The sequence below is a fragment of the Penicillium psychrofluorescens genome (assembly GCF_964197705.1).
Source record: "Penicillium psychrofluorescens genome assembly, chromosome: 5".
NCBI classification, from domain to species: Eukaryota; Fungi; Ascomycota; class Eurotiomycetes; order Eurotiales; family Aspergillaceae; genus Penicillium; species Penicillium psychrofluorescens.
In genome coordinates this window covers 332844-353335 of record NC_133443.1, presented here as the reverse complement: position 1 = coordinate 353335, position 20492 = coordinate 332844, and the positions used below count along the sequence as shown (strand labels likewise).

At 55.6% G+C, this 20492-nt stretch overlaps 11 protein-coding genes across 11 annotated transcripts; 4 read left to right on the top strand and 7 right to left on the bottom strand.

Annotated features, from left to right (window-relative positions):
* Positions 1-29: 29 nt before the first annotated feature.
* PFLUO_LOCUS7409 (mitotic spindle checkpoint protein Bub3) lies at positions 30-1290 on the bottom strand (the record flags this gene model as incomplete). The annotated part of the gene is made up of 3 exons (XM_073785050.1): positions 30-843; positions 893-1148; positions 1206-1290. 3 exons carry the CDS (start codon positions 1288-1290, stop codon positions 30-32), a joined length of 1155 nt encoding a protein of 384 aa, XP_073641444.1.
* A 93-nt stretch (positions 1291-1383) lies between these two features.
* PFLUO_LOCUS7408 (uncharacterized protein) lies at positions 1384-2561 on the top strand (the record flags this gene model as incomplete). The annotated part of the gene is made up of 3 exons (XM_073785049.1): positions 1384-1672; positions 1723-1823; positions 1872-2561. 3 exons carry the CDS (start codon positions 1384-1386, stop codon positions 2559-2561), a joined length of 1080 nt encoding a protein of 359 aa, XP_073641443.1.
* Positions 2562-3846: 1285 nt separating this feature from the next.
* Positions 3847-5866, bottom strand: PFLUO_LOCUS7407 (ATP citrate lyase subunit 1; the record flags this gene model as incomplete). Its single annotated transcript, XM_073785048.1, has 2 exons — positions 3847-5677; positions 5730-5866. 2 exons carry the CDS (start codon positions 5864-5866, stop codon positions 3847-3849), a joined length of 1968 nt encoding a protein of 655 aa, XP_073641442.1.
* Positions 5867-6531: 665 nt separating this feature from the next.
* Positions 6532-7992, top strand: PFLUO_LOCUS7406 (beta subunit of ATP citrate lyase; the record flags this gene model as incomplete). The annotated part of the gene is made up of 1 exon (XM_073785047.1): positions 6532-7992. The coding sequence occupies one exon, from the start codon at positions 6532-6534 to the stop codon at positions 7990-7992; it is 1461 nt and encodes a 486-aa protein (XP_073641441.1).
* A 996-nt stretch (positions 7993-8988) lies between these two features.
* Positions 8989-10061, bottom strand: PFLUO_LOCUS7405 (uncharacterized protein; the record flags this gene model as incomplete). The annotated part of the gene is made up of 3 exons (XM_073785046.1): positions 8989-9566; positions 9619-9740; positions 9796-10061. 3 exons carry the CDS (start codon positions 10059-10061, stop codon positions 8989-8991), a joined length of 966 nt encoding a protein of 321 aa, XP_073641440.1.
* A 162-nt stretch (positions 10062-10223) lies between these two features.
* PFLUO_LOCUS7404 (uncharacterized protein) lies at positions 10224-11452 on the bottom strand (the record flags this gene model as incomplete). Its single annotated transcript, XM_073785045.1, has 3 exons — positions 10224-10544; positions 10603-11155; positions 11211-11452. 3 exons carry the CDS (start codon positions 11450-11452, stop codon positions 10224-10226), a joined length of 1116 nt encoding a protein of 371 aa, XP_073641439.1.
* Positions 11453-11747: 295 nt separating this feature from the next.
* On the top strand, positions 11748-12810 carry PFLUO_LOCUS7403 (cleavage polyadenylation factor subunit fip1; the record flags this gene model as incomplete). The annotated part of the gene is made up of 3 exons (XM_073785043.1): positions 11748-11888; positions 11939-11991; positions 12045-12810. 3 exons carry the CDS (start codon positions 11748-11750, stop codon positions 12808-12810), a joined length of 960 nt encoding a protein of 319 aa, XP_073641438.1.
* Positions 12811-13062: 252 nt separating this feature from the next.
* PFLUO_LOCUS7402 (mitochondrial heat shock protein Hsp10) lies at positions 13063-13719 on the top strand (the record flags this gene model as incomplete). The annotated part of the gene is made up of 4 exons (XM_073785042.1): positions 13063-13065; positions 13207-13431; positions 13581-13639; positions 13695-13719. 4 exons carry the CDS (start codon positions 13063-13065, stop codon positions 13717-13719), a joined length of 312 nt encoding a protein of 103 aa, XP_073641437.1.
* Positions 13720-14388: 669 nt separating this feature from the next.
* PFLUO_LOCUS7401 (uncharacterized protein) lies at positions 14389-16728 on the bottom strand (the record flags this gene model as incomplete). Its single annotated transcript, XM_073785041.1, has 2 exons — positions 14389-15801; positions 16399-16728. 2 exons carry the CDS (start codon positions 16726-16728, stop codon positions 14389-14391), a joined length of 1743 nt encoding a protein of 580 aa, XP_073641436.1.
* Positions 16729-16887: 159 nt separating this feature from the next.
* PFLUO_LOCUS7400 (uncharacterized protein) lies at positions 16888-18207 on the bottom strand (the record flags this gene model as incomplete). The annotated part of the gene is made up of 3 exons (XM_073785040.1): positions 16888-17067; positions 17120-17680; positions 17734-18207. The coding sequence occupies 3 exons, from the start codon at positions 18205-18207 to the stop codon at positions 16888-16890; spliced, it is 1215 nt and encodes a 404-aa protein (XP_073641435.1).
* A 775-nt stretch (positions 18208-18982) lies between these two features.
* On the bottom strand, positions 18983-20286 carry PFLUO_LOCUS7399 (Nucleoporin nup49/NSP49 (Nuclear pore protein nup49/NSP49); the record flags this gene model as incomplete). The annotated part of the gene is made up of 2 exons (XM_073785039.1): positions 18983-19949; positions 20000-20286. The coding sequence occupies 2 exons, from the start codon at positions 20284-20286 to the stop codon at positions 18983-18985; spliced, it is 1254 nt and encodes a 417-aa protein (XP_073641434.1).
* Positions 20287-20492: the final 206 nt, after the last annotated feature.

The following is a 20492-nucleotide window of genomic DNA, read 5'->3' as shown; positions in this document are numbered from 1 at the left end:
TCAAAGAGATCAACAATCCTTTTCCTGCTTTACTTCGCGCCTTTCCCCTTGGCCTCTGTCTCTCCCAGCTCGCGCACAAAGATCTTCACGACTCCCTCCGGCATATCGTCCTTGCCATCCTCGAACCCGGGACTGACACCAATGGCTAGATACTTACCATTGCCACTGAACGCAACCGCAGCGACGCTGGACGAGTACTTCTGGTACTGTCGGATGCGGCGCTTGGAAATACCATCCCACAGGGCGACAACACCATCCCCCCCGCCGGACGCAAAGGTTCCAAACACCGGGTGGAAAGCGAGCGCGTTGACCGGATACACGACGTCGACATTATCCTCGGCTGTCTGGCGATGACACTTAAAAGCGTACTTCCGAGCCTGCGACTCGGGCGATGGATCGAACCACTCGACCGCAACACGGCCCTCAATGCTGGACGAGGCGTACCCGGCGTCGTCGGGCATGCACGCCACACAGCGCGTCATGAACTTGAGACTGCTCTCGCGGCGTTGCCACGGCTCCACCTCGACTTTATTGTTGTCTGCTGCGCCGTCTGCTTGCGCCGACAGCAAGGCCAGAGCCTTCAGATCGTAGATATGCAGGGCGCGCGACGCCATGGCGACCACCAGCTTCGTTGCGGTGAGGGACAGCGAGAATGGCTTCGAGGGAAGGGGAATGATGGCGGGCAGGGAATCGGGGTTCGAGCCGGCGTCTGGTCGGTGGATGTGCAATGTCGAGTCCCAGGAGCCGGAGATGATGATGTTGTGCTCACGGCTGTAGACGACGCTGCGCACGCCTGCTTCGTGGCTGCTGAGCACCGTCTGTGTTGATGTATTCACATCAATCCTAGCGATGTCAGTTATGCTGTCCACGGGCCATTAAGAGAGAGACTTACTTCTGAACATCCCAGTCCAATCCAGCGGTATAGATCTCGTTCTCGGTCTCGCCAAAACAAACGTCCAGCACGGGTGCTTGCAGCTCAAACTTCTGGAGCAGCTTCCCCTCCCCCACCGCGCCATTCTCATCGCGCAGGTCATACAGATACACATTCTTATCCCATGAGGCCACCACGATCCGTGTTGAGTCGGGGTCGGGAGAGAACTTCAAGGCGGAGATGGCGTCTGCTGGCGGCGACGCCACGGTGAATTGATCTAGGCAGCGGTTAGACGTGACATTATATCATCATAAACACAGAAAAAGGGACTCACTGGACGACATGTCGCGCGCAACCCGGTGGTACAGGAAGAATCCCAATTCCAGTGCCGCTCCGTCGTTAGGCGCATTTTCTGCCATTTCTCACCGCCATCTATGTCATTCCCCGCGATATCGATAAGAAAAAAAAGGTCGACGTTCACATCTCTCTTATAGTTACCAGCATAGCTCAAGATGCCCTTCGCCCAGCTGGTTATTGGCCCCCCGGGTGCCGGTAAGTCCACCTATTGCAATGGCATGCATCAGTTCTTGGGCGCCATCGGCCGCAAGTGCTCCATTGTCAACCTGGACCCCGCCAACGACAAGACTTCGTACCCGTGTGCGCTGGACGTGCGCGACTTAGTGACGCTGGAGGAGATTATGGATCAGGATAAGCTGGGTCCGAATGGGGCGACGTTGTATGCGCTTGAGGAGCTGGAGGAGAACTATGAGTGGCTTGAGGAGGGATTAAAAGGCCTGGGAGGTATGGTTGTACCTCTCACCCAAGAAAGCATGGAGCTGACGAGGGATTAGAGGATTATGTCCTGTTTGACTGTCCTGGGCAAGTCGAGCTATTCACGCACCACCCCTCCATGCGGAATATCTTCTTTCGAATCCAGAAAATGGGATTTCGAGTTCGTATCCCCTCGACATAAAAGACATCAGCAACTAACTCGCACCAGCTCATCGTCATCCATCTCGTCGACTCCTACTCCCTCACCCTCCCCTCAATGTACATCTCCACCCTCCTCCTATCCCTCCGCGCCATGCTGCAACTCGACCTCCCCCATCTCAACGTCCTCACCAAAATCGACAACCTCTCCAACTACGCCCCGCTTCCCTTCAACCTAGACTTTTACACCGAAGTCCAAGACCTGAATTACCTATTACCCCACCTAGAAGCCGAGTCCTCGCGCCTGTCGAATGATAAGTTCGGAGCGCTGAATTCCGCGATTGTGGAATTAGTCGAGGAGTTCGCGCTCGTTGCTTTCGAGACGCTGGCCGTCGAGGATAAGAAGAGCATGATGAATTTGCTACAAGCGATTGATCGTGCCTCTGGGTATGCGTTTGGACCGGCGGAGGGTGCGAACGATACAGTCTGGCAGGTTGCTGTGCGAGAGGGATTGGGGAGCATGGATGTACGGGATGTGCAGGAGAGATGGATTGAGTCGAAGGATGAATATGATGAGATTGAGCGGAGGGAATTGGAAGAGGAGGCGAGGGCGAGAGAAGCTGCTAGCCGGGCTGCGGAGGGGGATTTTGAGGGTGAGGGTGAGGGTGAGGATGAGGATGGCGGCGATGGTGAGGGCGAGATGGATGATTGGAAGGGCCCGCTGGCGGATAGCGGAGTGAAAGTCCAGCGCAAGTCATGATCTCTTGCGAATGGATGCATTGTATTGTATTGTACATAGACAAATCATAAAAAGGGTATCTCATAATAACTATCACCAAAACTCAGTCCTCGTCCTCACCAACCATCTCATCCTCACTCTCGTCCATAATATCAACATCAACCCCGACTAGACCCGCAGAGTCTTTCCCAATGGCACCGCCAACAAGCTCACCCAGAACATCCCTCTCCTCCAATCCCCTCACACGCACAATCTCCCTTCTCGCGCGCCGAATAGCCTCTTCCTCTGCCTTGCGCATCGTCCCGGACACCCTGAGCACCCGAAACACGCAGGGTCGTTTCCCACCGGATCGTTTATCTGGTTGTTCTTGATAGTCTGGGACATGCGACATGTACGTGAGAGCCGTCCAGACGAGTCGGAAGGAAGCGCGCGGACAGCGGATGATTGCTGTTGAGGTTGCGGGGGAGAGGTATTTTACTATTTCGTTTCGGAGTCATCAGTATATGTACTTCCCGTACTAATGAAAGAAAAGAACTCACCATTGATTCCCCCTGCATTCGCGCCGCCTAGTTTGCCCACCCCCCAGTCCCCGAAGAGAGCAGATACTTCCTCCCTCACCATCTTCGCCAACAGGCCCGGTGTCAGGGAACCTGGTGTAGGAGAGTGGATGGATAGCTGTGGAGAGGCGGATGTGGTGTTATTGGGTCTTGTGGATGGGTCTGGATAGAGGATGTCGAGGAGGAGGTAGCGGTTCTTTAGACGGACCATGATTCAATCGATGATCAGGATTTGGATTTGGAGATCGCGCGTGTTGGTGGTTCGTTGTGCGATTGTGGGGGATTTATGGAGGGCAGTAAGTAATTCAGCTGTGGAAGGGAGAATAACGCAGTCTGGGGATTGAGGGAAGGGTGCGTTGAGTGGATGGTAGGTTGGACAGTGGAAGCAAAAAAGATGAGGTTGAGACAAGGTGCGCGATAAGCGATAAGGATCTAGTTCCTAACGACATGTAAACTACATACTGCCAGGGTTCTCCTGCCAGGAGTTACTTACTCTACACAGTTCTTTCTCGTATGCAACATTTCATTAGTCCAGAGTCTAGTCATCTAAACAAATTAAATCAAATAGCGTAGTCGGGTTGCCATTTTATGTCGCTCAACCCGGGCCAGTCAATCAATCAATGCCACCTCGGGCGCAGATACAAAGGAAAACCGTTAGAAAAAAGTAACAAAAGAACTCCACCGTCCCACCGAACAGGAACGGACTATATGCCACCAGCGGACGGCGCTGCAAAAGACACGACGAAAAATCACATATTGACCTCCACGCGGCCCTCGGCACCACCTTTCTGCAGAGCGGGCAGCAGGTACGTGATGTCGTCCCACGGGTGCCGGTACAGACCGGTGCGCAGGCGCTTCTGGTCCAGGTAGTGGGCAATCAGACCGATGCTGCGGCCCAGGACGAACAGACCGTTCAGCACGCCCATGCGCATGTAGTCCTCGACCTCCTCAGCCGAGAAAGCACCGCAGTTGCGGAGCAGGTCCACGAAGCAGACAGCCACGCAGCCGTCGACGTTGAGGATCAGGTTGTCCTTCTTGGAGGTGGTCACCGTCTCGACGGCAATGGCGTAGTCGAGCAGCTTGGTGCTGGGGAAGTGCTTCTTGGCGAACTCCTTGACCAGCTCGACCCGCAGGTCGGGGTTGTTGCGCGACTTGACCTTGTGGCCGATACCGGGGATCAGCTTGTTCTCCTTGCGCATGATGTCCACAAAGTCACGGGGGCTCAGCCCCTTGTCGAAGGCCTTGGCGAACTCCTCGGCGGCACCGTCCAGCGCGCCACCGAAGCGCGAACCGATCGTCAGCAGACCAGACACGAGGGCGCTGATCAGGTCCTTGCCGGCACGGGTGGTGATGATAGTGTTCATGGCACCGGACACGGCGGGACCGTGGTCGGCCGTCAGCATCAGAACCATCTCCAGGAACTTGCTGGCGTAGCGGGGCAGGCGGCGGCGGAACCACAGCAGCGACATGACACCACCGATGCCAATGTCCTCCCGGAAGACATCGGAGATGGGCATACCAGCGTACAGAAGCTCCTGACCACGGTCATCGGAGATGGTGGAGATGAAAGCAGCGGGCTTGCGGACGAGACCCAGCTCCTGGGCCCACGAGTAGTCGATGGGGATCTTGGGCACCACGGGCTCGGGAGCGGGCGTGATGGAGCCCTTCTTGACCTCGGCGTCGTACACCTGCTTGACCAGCGCAGGCATGTCCTCAAAGGTGTCGGGAACGTAAATGCCAGCCTCCCGCATGGCCTTGTTCTTGTGGACAGCGGTCTCCAGCTCGGAGTTGGCCGAGGCGCCGGCGTGGCCGAACTGAACCTCCGTCTTGAACATGCTGGCGCAGGTTCCAATGGCCCAGGCCACAATGGGCTTGGTGATGACGCCCTGCTTGACGGCCTCAATCACACGGTACTCCTCAACACCACCGACCTCACCGAGCAGCATCAGGATCTTGCACTCGGGCTCGTTCTGGAAGCGGAGCAGGTGATCAATGAAAGTGGTGCCAGGGTAGCGGTCACCGCCAATGGCAACACCCTCGTACACACCGTCGGTGGTCTGGGAGATGATGTTGTTCAACTCGTTGGACATACCACCGGACTTGGAAACGTAGCCGACGGAACCCTTGCGGTACAGCTTGGAGGCCACGATGTTGTCCATCATACCACCAGTGTTACCGATCTTGTACGCACCGGGCTTGATCCCACCGACGGTGGCCGGGCCAATGATGGTGATGCCCTTCTCCTTGGCAGCCACCAGGATCTCACGAGCACGACGCTCGGGCACACCCTCCGCAATGATGGCAATTGAGCGGATCTGGGGGTTCTCCATCAGCTCCATTGTGGAGCTGTAGACGGAACGGGACGAAGCGAAGTTAACGACGGTGTCGACGTCCGGGTGCTTGGCCATGGCCTTCTCCACGTCCTGGTAGACGGGCAGGAGCGTCTCGCTGGTACCCCAGTACATCTTGCTGACGAACTGACCACCGAAAGTGTAGATGATACCGGCCACGGAGGGAGTGGTACGCTTGCAGATGAAGTCGAAGTCAAGCATGCCCTGCACGGCGCGGGGTTGCATACCGCTAGAGGAGCTGGTCAATTCGGGTCCTATTGCACGAGGCGGGGCACACTTACTAGACGAAGCATCGTGTCTTGTTGTGGAACAGGGAGTGGTTGAGGGGAGAGAGAACTCGGCTTGGAGGATTGAAGCGAGTGATGTTGTCGTTGGCCGACTGTATGCCGTTGGCGGCGGGCGCAAGAGAGGAAGGCATGATGATCTGGGGAAGGGTGAGAAACGACCAGAAGGGAGTCCAGGAAGAGACGAGGATACCTATTCGTTGCAACACCACGCTGAAAGAATTAATTGAGGAAGAAAAGAAGAAGGGGGGAAGGAAGGAAAGGAGGAAGGGAGTTCTAAGCAAGAGAAAAATGCGAGGCAAGGACTGGCAGATACACTGTACAGCTTGTCCTGCACTAGGCCCAACGTTTGGGGTGCCCCACCGCCCGGTACGGCCGATACCGTCGATGATGGCACGACCGACATCCGCGAGTTGATAAAGTGTTATGGTATGGTCGGATAGGATAGGATATAGTATATGGTCATAGATATATACTTTCTTATAGTTGCCTCTTTTTCAATTGACCCTTTCGCCTTTCACTGCCAGCTCTTCGCGATCGAAGGGTCCCCCGTGCTGGACTGAACCCAGGTGTGTCCATCACCGGTGGAGCTGGTCCCAACCCCCCACATCCGGCGATCCTTCGTTTTTTTTCCTCAACAGCCCAGGGCTACGCCGTACCTTCCAGCACTGCTCTCGCCCGCCCATTCCATTCTGCCCCTGGCCGCTTTTCTCTTTTCTTCTCCCTCCCTTCCTTCCCTCCCCCATCCTCCCATTCTTTCTTCCTCTCCTCCATCCACCACATTCATCCACCACACATCATGTCCGCCAAGTCCATCCTCGAGGCCGACGGCAAGGCCATCCTCAACTACCACCTCACGCGCGCTCCCGTTATCAAGCCCACCCCTCTGCCTGCCTCCTCCACACACAACCCGCCCGCTCGTCTGGCCTCCCTCTCTTTCCCCGACGACAAGGCCGTCAAGGATGTCCTCGACCAGGCCGAGGTCACCTACCCGTGGCTGCTCGCCCCCGGCTCCAAGTTCGTCGCCAAGCCCGATCAATTGATCAAGCGTCGTGGCAAGAGCGGTCTGCTCGCCCTGAACAAGACCTGGGCGGAGGCCCGCGAGTGGGTGGAGGCCCGTGCCGCCAAGGACGTCACCGTCGAGGGCATCGTGGGTGTGCTGCGCACCTTCCTCGTCGAGCCTTTTGTGCCGCATCCCGACGGCACCGAGTACTATGTCTGCATCACCTCCGTTCGTGAGGGCGACTGGATTCTGTTCACCCACGAGGGCGGTGTTGATGTCGGTGATGTCGATGCTAAGGCCGAGAAGCTCTTGATCCCCGTCAACCTGAAGAACTTCCCCTCCAACCAGGATATTGCCAGCACGCTGCTGAGCAAGGTGCCCGCGGGTGTCCACAACGTCCTGGTGGACTTCATCTCCCGCCTGTACGCTGTCTATGTCGACTGCCAGTTCACCTACCTGGAGATCAACCCTCTGGTCGTCATCCCCAACGCGGATGCGACCTCGGCCGAGGTTCACTTCCTCGACCTGGCGGCCAAGATCGACCAGACCGCCGAGTTCGAGTGCGGCACCAAGTGGGCGGTTGCCCGCAGCCCCGCCGCTCTGGGCATGCCCGTCCTGGCTTCCGGTGATGGCAAAGTCAACATTGACGCTGGTCCGCCAATGGAGTTCCCTGCCCCCTTCGGCCGTGAGCTGAGCAAGGAGGAGAAGTTCATCTCCGAGATGGACGCCAAGACTGGTGCTTCCCTGAAGCTGACCGTCCTCAACGCCAACGGCCGTGTGTGGACCCTCGTTGCGGGTGGTGGTGCTTCCGTCGTCTACGCCGACGCCATTGCCTCGGCTGGCTTCGTCAGCGAGCTGGCCAACTACGGCGAGTACTCCGGTGCTCCCACCGAGACCCAGACCTACAACTACGCCAAGACCGTGCTGGACCTGATGCTGCGTGCGCCCATGCACCCCGAGGGCAAGGTTCTGTTCATCGGTGGTGGTATTGCCAACTTCACCAACGTGGCCAGCACCTTCAAGGGTGTGATCCGGGCTCTGCGGGAGGTTGCCCCGGTGCTCAACGAGCACAAGGTGCAGATCTGGGTTCGCCGCGCTGGTCCCAACTACCAGGAGGGACTGAAGAACATCAAGTCCGTGGGCGCCGAGCTGGGCATGGACATGCACGTGTACGGCCCCGAGATGCACGTCAGTGGCATTGTGCCGCTGGCTCTGCAGGGCAAGAAGACCGACGTCAAGGAGTTTGGCGAGGCATAAACCGACTTTTTGTGTTTCTTTTCTAATGTTCTCTCTTATGTTTTGTTTTCTGCAGCGTCCACTCCGTTGCATGGGTTTGTGGTATAATGCATGGCATGAATGATTTGCGGGATAAATCTTCCCGTGCTGGTCTGGTCGAGGGTCTGGCGTTTGTTTCCACACCCTAAGCCGACGTACATGATTGATTAGAGTTTGACCGTCAAGGGAATTTAGACTGAGTCCCTCGGATAATAAATCGATACATCTATCTCACAATTGTGTTACCTTTTCCTGGTGGTGTCCGTGTAGAAAGAAAGAAAGAAAGAAAAAAGTGCCCTAAGCATGACAGTACCATACGGGATATATTACCAAGACATAGCTCCAGACTCCACCAGAGCTCCTGAAAAACAACCCCGGATCCGCCGGCGATCCAGATCAGATCAGATCTTCAGGCACAATGGCAGATAAGGTCGGGACCGTGCTGGACAGGGACCGAAAGGGGTGGTTGGTGGCATTGCCGAGGGTGTGCGCGCCAGTTCCGCTGCCCCGAGATAGGGTGCCGGACGAGCGGAGGCGTGGATGGGTCCGTTATTCCTCTTTGGTCAATGGTAGGGGCAGTTAGGGCGGACTGCTAGGTACAGTTGAAAAGAGACCCTGCGCAGAGCTCTCTATAAATTTGTTTGTTTTATATCTCTTCTGTATTGCAACTCGGGCCATCCACACCTACTACTATGGACTCCGCATAGGAACTAGCAGATCGATACAGTTCTTCGCTTGGATGAACAAGCAAGAGTTGCCAGATCCACTCAATGGGTTGACTACTAACCTCCCAGTAGAGATTGATACACGTTTGCACTATTATTGTGATGATATAGACTGGTTATTCCGCATCTAACTCCATGAATACCTCTGCGGGAATGACTCCATCTCGGTCCCCTCTCCAGACACAGGCGCATCACCCTCACAAGTAGTTATACCGCCAAATCAAACAGTCAACTAAACACATCCTCGTCACATCTAGCCGCCAAACCGCTGGAGAATCGCCTCTCCATCCGGAAACTGCGACATCGCCGTCGGCGGCCGTGACGGGCCGGGCAGCCGAGTTCGGTGCTGCGGTTTCGCTGCCGCACTGGCCACCCTCTCAGGCGTACGATCACGATGACGATTCCGCATATTCCACGGCGAGCGATTCGTGGGCGGTGGCATCGCCACAGCAGCGGCATCTACATCCTTTGTTCGCACTCGCTTGGAACTGCCCGTCCCGCTGCGCTGGTATCGGTGTAGCTGCTCTACGCCGTTGGCCGTGATGGGGTATGCCGGGGTCGGTGGGCGGCGAGGGATGGAGGATGAGGCTGTCGGCATCGGCGGTGGACCGGGCTGGACGGGAGGGGGGCCACTTCGGGAGACCCTGTCCAGCGAGTGCAGGGTCTGCGAGACGCTGTCGGACGCGGCGGTCTGCATTTGGGAGCGCATTGCACGCGCCTTCAGCAGGTTGTAGAGGTTTGTCATCTGGGATAGCTTCTTGGATTTCTCGCGGTAGAGCTCGGCGAGGTCTTGGTTCTTTTTGTGCAGTTCGTCTTGCGTTGCTTGCATGTCTGGCCGACGGGTTAGTTTGGCTTCCAGCGGACTGGGGGCAGAGCTGCTGACCGACAACTTTGCTTTGCAGAGAGGATATCTCGGTGTTGGCGTTGTGGATGACCTTGTCCATCTGCGTGCTGAGGCTGGAGTACTTTTCCGTCAGAGCTTTGCCGAGGAATTCCTGGTAGAATCTGTGTTGTGTGAGTAACTTCGCTCGTCCGTTGCGTCTTATAATCCAGTGCATACATTTCCTGAGTGGTCTGATACGACCAGAACCCCAGTGCGCGACCGGCACATTCGACAATGGTGCCTGGGTCCATCCCGCTCAACACGCTGGTCTTGTAATCCTCTGTCGGGTTCAGGACAGTGGACACGGCATCGTCTGGGTTGACGAGAACAGTCTGGCAGGCAGGGCAGCGACGGTGGCCTGCAGTGGGATGCGACAGGCCCAGGCTATCGGCGCAGCGAAGACAGAAGATATGGCTGGTCGGGTCAGCGCTGGCCCTCCGCATGGGGGTAGTATACTCACGAGCAAGTCGTCACCACTGCTCTCTCCTTCAGTTGAGTGCGACATTTAAGCGAGTTGCACCTGAGGGAGAAGTCCATGATTGAGAATTATTGGGTGGATGAAGGAGGGAAGGGTGGAGGTCACGGGATGCTTGTAGTATGTACATTCACTCGAAGAAGAACGTGTTCCCCAGCGCGTCTCGCCTCGTCGAAGTCATCTTTTCCTCAAAGTCTTTGCCCGGCTCGTACTCATGCCACAGACTCGCTGGGTATATATGCTTGTTCTTCTCATACCACCGCCGGTCCACCACTTTGGTCTGCGTGGGATCTTTATCTGCACCTTCTAGTTGGTCGTCACTGGGTCGGTATAAGGGGTCGTTATCATTGGCACTGGCGGGGGGAGGCTTGTCTGAATAGTCAAAAAGCAAGCCGCCGGTGCGAGAGTAGTTGGGTATCCGATTGGCGATGAAAAAGTAGAACTCGTAGTGCTGGAGGTGGGTTAGTACATAGATAATTCCACCAGGCAAAGAAGACCACTGGACTTACATGAGGAATAATGACCTCCCCCTTCACCAACATTAAATCGTCCACACTGACCCGGGCCCATTCCCGCCGGGTATCCTGTCGCGCCTTGGATGGGTTATTGGCACCTCGAACGCCCAACTCCGCGCCAACTTTGCGACACCGGTCCAAAAACAGCCAGACATGGTCCCCCTTCTTCACCTTGACCGTTCCGGCTGGGACATTCGTGCCATCGTGAAAGACAAACGGGATCAACATCTCCGTATTCTTCACGGCCTCCTGCATCGCCAAAAACTCCTTGCGCAGGGCCTCGCGTGCCTGTGCCTCGGCCTCGATGGACGCCTTGGTCAGGGCTTTGGGTGGCGGCGGCGCATTCGGATTGGCTTTCATGCGCCGCGCCGCAGACCCATCGTCGACGGGGGTCTTGGATGCAGACCGCGAGACACTCAGCTCCCGTGGAGTGCCCGTCCCAGACTCTTCTTCCCCGGTTTCGTCATCGCCAAACGAGAGCTTGCTTTTCGCCAATGGCTTCTTTTTCTTTTTCTTCGGAGGCCCCTCACTCCGTGGTGTCATCGACCTGTTTACGCGCGATCAGCTTGGTGGCGCGCCGAGATGTCTGGAACAAAACTTACCCGTCTGTTACCTCGCCGGCGGATGGGGTCGCGCTTCGGGAGTTACCAGATCCCAGTCGCCCTAGCGACTTGTCATGCGCCTCGCGCTCCTTCTGCTCCAAGACTTCGGCGCGCCGCTTTCGAAAGTCGGACAGGTGGACGAGGCCGACTGTTTGTGACTTGAGCATATCCTCGGCGGACACACTCTGGCCCGTGAAGGACCGAGGTGTCGAGGTGTTGCTCTCTGGCTCGGAGGGTGCCATGGTGCTCTGCTGTGAGTTGTGGTGCTGGTCTGGCTGGAAAGAAAGTCGCTAGAAGAAAACCACTGACGTCTGTAGATGGGCACGTGACTAGATTGAGGTCGCCAATACGCGACCAAAATGTGAAGAGAATGAGGATAAAGATCAATTGATCAATTTATTCTTTCAATTTTTGGTTGATTACTGAGTGACATGGTTTCGAGAATTGTAGTTGAAGTGGTTGCAAACACGCCAAACTCCTCTTGGTCGATCATCCTCTTGGTTCCAATTCCAACTCCTTGACACAATCACAGCCACCATGGACGACGAAGAGGACGATTTCTACGATCCGGCGGATACAGTCCCGGCTCAGGCGCAGAATTCCGCACACGATACTGGCCAGCCGCAGGACAACCACGAGATGGACGAGGAGGAAGAGGTAGAGGAGGAAGACGACGAGGTTCGTGTGCACCGTCGCGCGTCGGGTGCTTCTGCTAACCCGCTTCCCAGGATGATTTCAACATTATCACAGAGGCCCCTGCCGATGCGCCGCCTCCAGAAGTGTAAGTAGCTACTCAATCCTCCTATCCAAGTCTCCTACTGATGCCCTGTAAAGCTCCCATCCACGCCATGCAAGCTTACGACAAGAACCGCAACGACCCTCTTCTGTCGATTCTTTCGCCTCCAAATCTGCCACACCCTCCGCAGCCCCTCGGCACGACTCGCAGACCCCCGTTCCTGCAACCGCGACAACCCTCAAACCCACCACCCCCCAAAAACCGGGGTCCGCCTATCCGGCCATCCACACCTCCACCATCGATACCAATGGCAATCCCGTGCACCCGGCAACGGGCAAGCCCATAATGTCCAGCGACATGGACACCGACTTCCCAACGGACGACAAGCCCTGGCGCCGGCCCGGGACCGACATGACGGACTATTTCAACTACGGGTTCGACGAGTTTACGTGGGCGAGCTACTGCATCAAGCAACAAGAGGTGCGCGGCGAGGTCGGCGGCCAGAAGAAGCAATTGGACGATATGCAGGCATTTATGACGATGGGCATGCCGCAAATGCCTGGCGCCCCAAGTGGTGCGCCGGGTGGTGCTGCGCCGGCGGCGATGCCGGGGATGCCGGGGATGGACATGTCGCCGGATATGATGCAGGGGATGCTCGCGACGATGATGGCACAGGGTTTAGATCCGTCGTCTATGGATCCAATGTCATTTATGCAGCACGCGCAGGCCATGATGGGCGGGCAGGGCGGTGGTCAACCAGCGCCGCAGGGCTTTGGGCAAGGTGGACAGCCGCAAATGGGCTATGGCGGCGGGTATGACCAGCGTGGGAATTATGGGGGGCGTGGACGGGGGAGACGGTGGTAAAATTCTGTGTAGTGCTTATTCTATTCTCAGCGTTCAATATGAAATGAATAATATCCATCCATGATGGTGGTGTAGTTCAAGTGTTTGGATGTACAACCAAGTCTTGGCATTCTGGAAATTTCTCGGCTGGATCTTCTTCTTCCCCCAGTTTTCTTCTCTTCCTTTCTCCATCCCCCCAACCAGCAGTCCTTTCAGCCCATCCACCCTCCCTGTTTTTCTGAGATTACCTCTCTCTGCTCACCTTCCGTCGCAATGGTACGTCAACCCTCCTCTCCACTCCCTGGCTCCTATTTGCTTGGCCATGGAGCTACTCAGCTCTCTCCCGATCTCATCCGCCCAACCAAACACCTCCCCATAAAACCAACCTGCCCTGCTAACTGAATTGCCCACGTCCAGTCCATCCTCCGCAACATCAAGAGCCTCGCGCCCCTCCTCGACCGCGTCCTGGTCCAGCGCATCAAGCCCGAGGCTAAGACCGCCTCCGGCATCTTCCTCCCCGAGAGCAGCGTCAAGGAGCAGAATGAGGCCCAGGTCCTCGCTGTCGGCCCCGGTGCCATGAGCAAGGATGGCAAGCTGATTCCCATGGGTGTCGCGCCTGGTGACAAGGTTTTGATTCCTCAGGTATGTGCTTTTCCGCCTGCTCTTCCGTGGGATTCCGTGAGATTCCATGTCTACCGGGTTCGAGATTCGGGATTCATGCGAGGATGAAGCGCGGAGTCTTTGCGGTGGTATCTTTCCGGAACTACAATTTTCTGACTTAATTGGTACAGTTCGGTGGAAACGCGATCAAGGTCGGCGAGGAGGAGTACACCCTCTTCCGGGACCATGAGTATGTTCCATATGTTGACCCATTGTCTCTGCCCTTGCGCTAACGTATCCCCCAGCATCCTGGCTAAGATCAAGGAGTAAATTTCTTGAATAACCGGTCTCGCCATCTTCCCTATCCCGTTCTCTCGCCCGTCCGTGCCGGTGATCTCTTCCGCTATAAATCGTAGAAGGGATACCGGATGGCAGGTGATGTGTATTATACTCGCCTAGCTCGACCCGTCCCCAAAGAAAAAAAATACTATAACCGCGGAGAGAATCAGGACTTGGTTTTCTTTGTGCTTGCATATGTGTGTGTTTGGCTTTGTTTGAAGCGCTCGATTGTTGCCCTTGGGGTCTTGCATGTTGTCTCTCCATGTACTTTTAAAACGCCCGCGACTGCATGCCCTGCCCGGTCTTTGGGCTGAGTTTGTAGTCGGTAATTCGGACATGACCATCTCCTCTCAAACTTCCACTGTTCGTATAGCAAGATCCTACCCGTAATTTCAAGTTCGACTGCGTATATCTATTGTATGCTGTGCCTTGCTGTATTGATTGCTTCGAAGTAGGATTATTATTATATAGAACGAGTTGGACTGCAAGACCCGGATTATTGATTATGGAGAGGCATCGCCGGCGAAATATATATCAGTCCTCATTGGCCAGCAAGCTACTATATATTTCTCACTCCTTTTGAAGCAAACACAGCCCCTTTGAGAACATAAAATATTCATATAACATAAGCAAGATAATCACTCATCCTCGTATCCTCTCTCATACCTCCCACAAAGGCTCAACAGCAGTCTCAACTCTCCTGAGCACACGAGACCCAATCAACGGTCCGAAACGCGAGATCCGGTGTTCAGAGGACATCTCGATAAACGCAGCGAAGGAGGATGGCTGCACCTCTCTCGAGTCAAGAACAATGGTGGTAGTATCACTGTACTTGTCCTCTGGCACTGCAAGCTTCGCATCCATGTCCAGCACGGCGCGCGCAGCGAATGGATTGAGACCGATCTGCCGGAGGAAGATCTCCCAGTGACATTCTCGATCGTGGACATAATCCAGTCCCTCTGCAACCACGTTGCTGAGTGACTGCATTTGTGTTTCTGTACTAGATACAAGTGCACGGTGTGTGGCAGCCAGACCGAGAATCCACTCCGCCACTATCTCCGGCGAAGACTGGACCAGCAGCGGGACGACGGTGGTTTCTTTCGAAAACGATGCGCAGAATCCGGAAAGTGAAGAGATCCCCTGCAGAGTCCGCACATCTATCTTTATCAGTGGGTGCGTATGTCCTTCCGTATGGAGTGCCGTTCCAGCATGGCTGATGAGAACGTAGAGACGTTCGTAGCGGGGAAGAAGACGGAAGATACGTTCGCGTAGTGGAGAATTGATCCCTTTTATTGCTGTGACGTGCGGGTCGTCGGGTTTGTGGCCGGGAAGGTAGAGCTGTGTCACGCCTTGGGAAGTTGTCAGGACGATTCCTGTGTTTGGGGAGATGATCACGTCGGCTTCGGGTGGGATGTTGTGAGGTTGGCGGGTGGTTTGGATGTGTGTTTTTGGAAGTGGGATCTGGGTATATTCTCTGTAGAGCATTCTGGGAGCCGGAATGCTTGTTTCGAGATGGTGTATGAGTCGGGTGTGGGTTTTGAGAAGACTGGATGATAGGAAGAGCAACGCCGGAGTCGAGACTTGATCTCCCTGAAGAATACTTCCTGGGAACGGGATATTATGCATGACATGAAGAGATCCTTGTGTAGGAGTTTCGTTTGAGGTAGTCGTGGTCGGTGGAAATTCAGGTGTAGGTGCCTTTTGCCGGCTCTCGTTTTTCATTTCGGAAAAGTATGGACTGCTCACTGCGCTTTTGGGTTTGCTGACTCCCCGAGTCTCCATGAAGGTTGACAAAGAGCCCAGAAGGATGGCAGATGAGTCTGCATTTTGGTGAGATGATGTGGGCGAGAGTCGCAAACCAGAGGACCGACTGTCATGCTTCAATAAAAGACTGATGTTCTCACTAGACTGTCGGTATGTTGCACTGCTCGTTGAAACAGAGTTTGTAGCAGGTGGTGTTGACAGAACAGTCGATATTGCAGGTTGATCGAGATCCATGTCCTCATCGTGAGTGTGGATATCGTCTACACTTAGAGCTGCTTGTGCCATGCGGACCAGGTCAATGGTGTTATCCTGTCGAGGCATTGTAGAGCGTGTATTCTCTTCACTTGACGGTGAGCGTAGATCCAATCTATTTGTCAAAATAGTGGTCGAGTCTCTCCCTCGATTGTAGATAGGTGTGCATGGACGAGGTAGCCCACGGCCTCCCTCGACGTTTTGTGAAGCAGATGAGATTTGGTCAATTGCATGTTCCCCAGACAACTTTCTGCCATAACGACTGTTCCTGAATGTATCCGGCGTCACAGGACTCGGAAGCGAGTGCGACCTCGAGTCCTTTTCAAAATAGTATGGATCAAGTGTCGCGCTGTCTGATTTGCCTGAGACGTGCTATACCCCTAATGAGTGAGCTGCAAGTGGAGAGTGATGAAAGATACTGACCCGCCTCTGTAACATCATGTTCCGAAAACACGCTTCTATATCCTCTTTGGACAGCCGTTTCCCGCTCGGTATCAAGACGAGAGACTCTTTGCTGCAATCAAGCCTTTCAGACATCATTTCCGCCATACGTCGATCAATTGTTTCCTTCAGTTCCTGATACTCCCTAGGACAAGACGGAGAGATTGCAGAAGGAAACAACACTTCCACATCACGATCGCCCAGACGAGATACTGGTGTTGAAAGCACCGACTCTGCCTCTGCCGTGAGGAGCAGATCCAGTTTGAGGGAATCATCGCGTTGAACAGATGGCAAGAGGGCATCCCAGTTGATCTGGCCGTCCAGTGTTTTGCCTCGAATGATACTCGACAGGAGAGCAGCTTCCGGGTGACCGATCTCGAGTTTCTCTGCTTCGAGGTGCCATTCTGCCTGGGCGCGTGCTCTGTCAATGGGACGGGAGTAGAAGGTGTTCGTCGCCAGGTACGAGAGAGGATCTTTGGTGGGCACTGCGATGCCATGGAATCGAGCATATTGCAGGAGGGAGGGCCGGTGTTGTGTCGCCATGGGGAGATGAGACGGGAGAATGTTCCACTACAAACCATTCCATGTCAAACGGATTACAGTATAATGGCCAGTCCCATGACTTGGATAAAATGGAATTATCAGATAACAAATGATTCGCTAAGTGCAAGCAATCTGGTTTTATTATACATGGCATTTTATTCAGTCGTTGTAGTTCGACTGGCGCGACCCGTCCTTGTTGACTGCCGGCAGTCCATACAAGGCATTCATCTCTTCCTCCTGTGAGCGGCCCCATTCTTCCAGTACTGGCCGCTCAGCCTGGCAGGCCACACGGATCCCATGGCGGCGATGGGGCGCAAAGCCATAGGACGCGGAGTGTGTCTATATGCCGAGTCAGCCAATTGAACAACCCAAAGAAAAGAAGAAGTCTTACGGTCGTCCGATTATCCCAAATCGCAACGTCATCCTCTCCCCACGTAAACCGCGCATGCATCTCTTGCGTCGTGGCCACCACATCCGTGAGATACTTCACAATGGCATCGCTCTCCGCGGAGGGGATGCCCACGATCTTCGTCACAAAGCCTGGGTTGAAGAACAGTCCGTTCCAGCCGGTGACCGGGTTTGTGCGGATGATCGGGTGTTCTGTTGTGACCGGGTCGCGACGAACGGGGCGGCCAATGGCGCGGGAGTCATTCGCTTGCATTTTCGCCGAGTGCAGGGCTGTCAGGTTCTTCAGGTAGGTCTGCATGTGCGAGGAGAGCACGTCGTATGCGGCGTACTGTGAGGACCAGAGCGTGTCGCCGCCGCCACCACTAGGGGGTCCCGAGAGGAGTTTTAATGAGGTGTAGGAGGGTGGTTGTTCTTCATAGGTCACGTCTGAGTGCCAGAGGAAGCTGGGAGTGAAGAGGGCGCGGTTGTCACCGGAGTTGTCACCCGTAAAGACGACGTGTACGTCGTCGAGGTCTTTCCTCTTTGGCACGGCGGTGGTGGCATGCTGAACCAATCCGGTCAGTACGTTATTTGGACAGGGAATAGGAAGGCACCCACCTTGTGTAGTTTGCCAAAGTACTTCCCCAGCTCGCGCTGGGCCTCAACATCAAAGTTCTTCTGAGAACGGAAAAAAACAACACCACGCGTAGCGATCAGACGAGCGAGGTCATCGCGCTGCGCGTCGTTCAGTCGGGCCAGGTCCACTCCCCGGACCTCGGTGCCGATCTTGGGTGTGTAGTCCGAGATACTCGTGGCATCCTGGAGCAAGTTGCGGAACTTGGGGTCTCCGCGAAGACCCTTGTCCTCGTAGGGCGTGTATTCCAGCGGAGCCCAGTGGACGTCCGGGAAGGAGGGCAGCAGGTCTTCATGTGGATAGTCGATGTGTTGTTTCACGGCCGTGCGACCGGGCTCATAATCGAGCTTGTTGTTCTCTTTGAACTCTTTCTTGGGGATGGTGAAGTGGCCCCAAGTGTAAGTCTGGGAGGGCATAGTAGTCGGAGTGAAAACGTGCTCTTCGAGTGAAGGTGCCATGATGATTAATATCTGCTGAAGTAAATGTTGCGTGCTTGAAGAGATGATGGCCAGGGCCAAGATCCTTTATATAGATTCCAAGGTTGGGTTGATCTATATCAGGCTGATTGCTTAGGAATGGCTGAAGAACCACGACGTACTCGGAGTTGTCGGAGATCGCGCCATCGCCCGACGCCATGGCCCAAGACAAGGATCGAAGCACAAATTAAGGTCGAAGATGACGAAAGCAAAGGCAAGGTTCCCCCGGAATTGTGCAAGATGAGTGATCTTGGGGGTCGGGGGGCAAAGGGGCCTAAATCACGCCATTTGCGCTGACGTTGAAGGCGAGATTGGCCATCGCCGCCAAACCAACGGTCGTGACTTCACCGCTTATTGGGGCTGTGGGAAGAACCAATGGTAGCGGTGAGTAGTACAGACTGGATGGACTCGGTGATCCTCAGGGGGATCGTCGTGGCGGAGCTGATTGAGATGGTTTAGATCGCTAGTGCGGCGGTTGGATTTAAGCTGCTGCGCTAAGGGCCGATCACGCAAGACGGCCGCATTTTGGCGTCGGAACCGGGTGAAACCAGTGCCACGCAATTATTATAGTCTAGGGGGCAGGAGGCAAAGTAAGGGAATATATTTTTAGGTGCTTGTATGTAGGCGTCCAGTGATTTGCGATCTTTGGGAGCTCGGCCTGGGATTCGGGTTACGCATAGTTACTCCGTAGAAGAGGTGGGAAGGACTCAAAGGGTAGTCAATTCCTAAATGCCATTGAGAAGTGTCGCAACTATCCCTACCGCCTCTCCCCGATAGACGGCGGCCCCAAAGCCACCTCCTGCACCCGCTCCGACACACTACCCAGCCGCGCCGCAACTCCCAGGATGCCCGCTTCCACATCGCCCAGCACGGCCGCCAGCTCGTTGATCGACGACTTGGGCGTGGAAGAAACTGCACCGTCGCGCGACTTGGAGCTGACGAAATCGTTGATCTGGCGGTTCAATGTCAACTCCACGCCGTGCAGATGGTCTTCAATTTCCTTCAGGTTGCCCTTGTACCGCTCCAGCACGGTCCCCATCTCATCCGACCGCTGGGAGAAGTAATCCACCAGGTTAACCGGCACGCCGTTCACAGTGGTCGCAGTGGACGGGTCGCCCTCCACATCATCCGGGAGAGCGAGGGTGTTCTTGCGGGTCGAGCGCAGGGATTGGCGGTCAGGAACCTTTTGGTCTTGCGCGGACCACCATCCACCGCCAGCCGACTGGTACTGCAGTGGCAGTTTTAGCGTGTCGACGGCCCGGAAGGCCACCTGCGCCTCGGCTGCGTCCCGCGTGACGAGGTTGCGCAACTGGTCGATGTCGCTCGCATCATTCTCCAGGGCGTGTTGCATGGTCTCGAGCTTGCCTTGCACGAACTCGACGTCGTTGGGGATCGTGTTGCCTTGTTTCTCGATGGTGGGGAGCATGTCGGCCACCTCGTGGCAGACTTTCATTTGGTTGAGGATGTGGTTGTCGATGATCTCGATGTGGTTGCGGATCTCGTCGGCGCAGCTCTCGAATTTAGTCGTGGGGAGCAGGTTGCTGACATCCACCTTCACCCCCGGAACCACCGTCCCGGTAGCTGCGGTGCTTTGCTGTAGAGGCTGTTGTGCGCCTTGGGTAGTGCTTTGGTTGCCGAAGAGGGAGAGAGTAGGCTTTTGCGGTTGTTGCTGTTGTTGTTGCTGTTGCTGCTGCGGTTGTTGCATGGTACTCTGAGCTCCGCCACTAATTCCTCCCGTTAGCTAGACGCCGAATCAAGACTGTGATTCACTCACAAGAGACCTCCGCCGGTCATTGTCGAACCGCCCAGCCCACCGAAGGCCGGTTTGGCCTGGGGCTGTGTCGTGGTGGTGCTGGCTCCTAGACCTCCGCCAAAGAGACCACCACCCGTCATCCCACTTGGAGGGGCGCCGGGGTTGGCAGCTGCCGCACCACCGAACATACCGCCTGTCTGTGGCTGGGAGGTGGTGGCTGTCGCGCTCCCGAACAGTCCGCCGGCGCTCGTTGTGGCAGCCTGCTGCTGCGGTTGCTGCTGCTGCTGACCACCCAGACCGGAAAACATATTGGACCCAGTGCCCTGAGGCTGCTGCGTATTTCCTCCGAGACTGCCGAACAGCCCACCCGCTGGTTTGTTTTGTGTGGTCGCGGCTCCGGGGTTTGAGAAAAGACCCCCAGCGGTGTTTGTTGTCCCCGGTGTAGAGGTGGAATTTGTAGTCTGTGAATTTGCGCCACCACTATTGGATGAAATCTCTGTTAGCGACTTCGCTC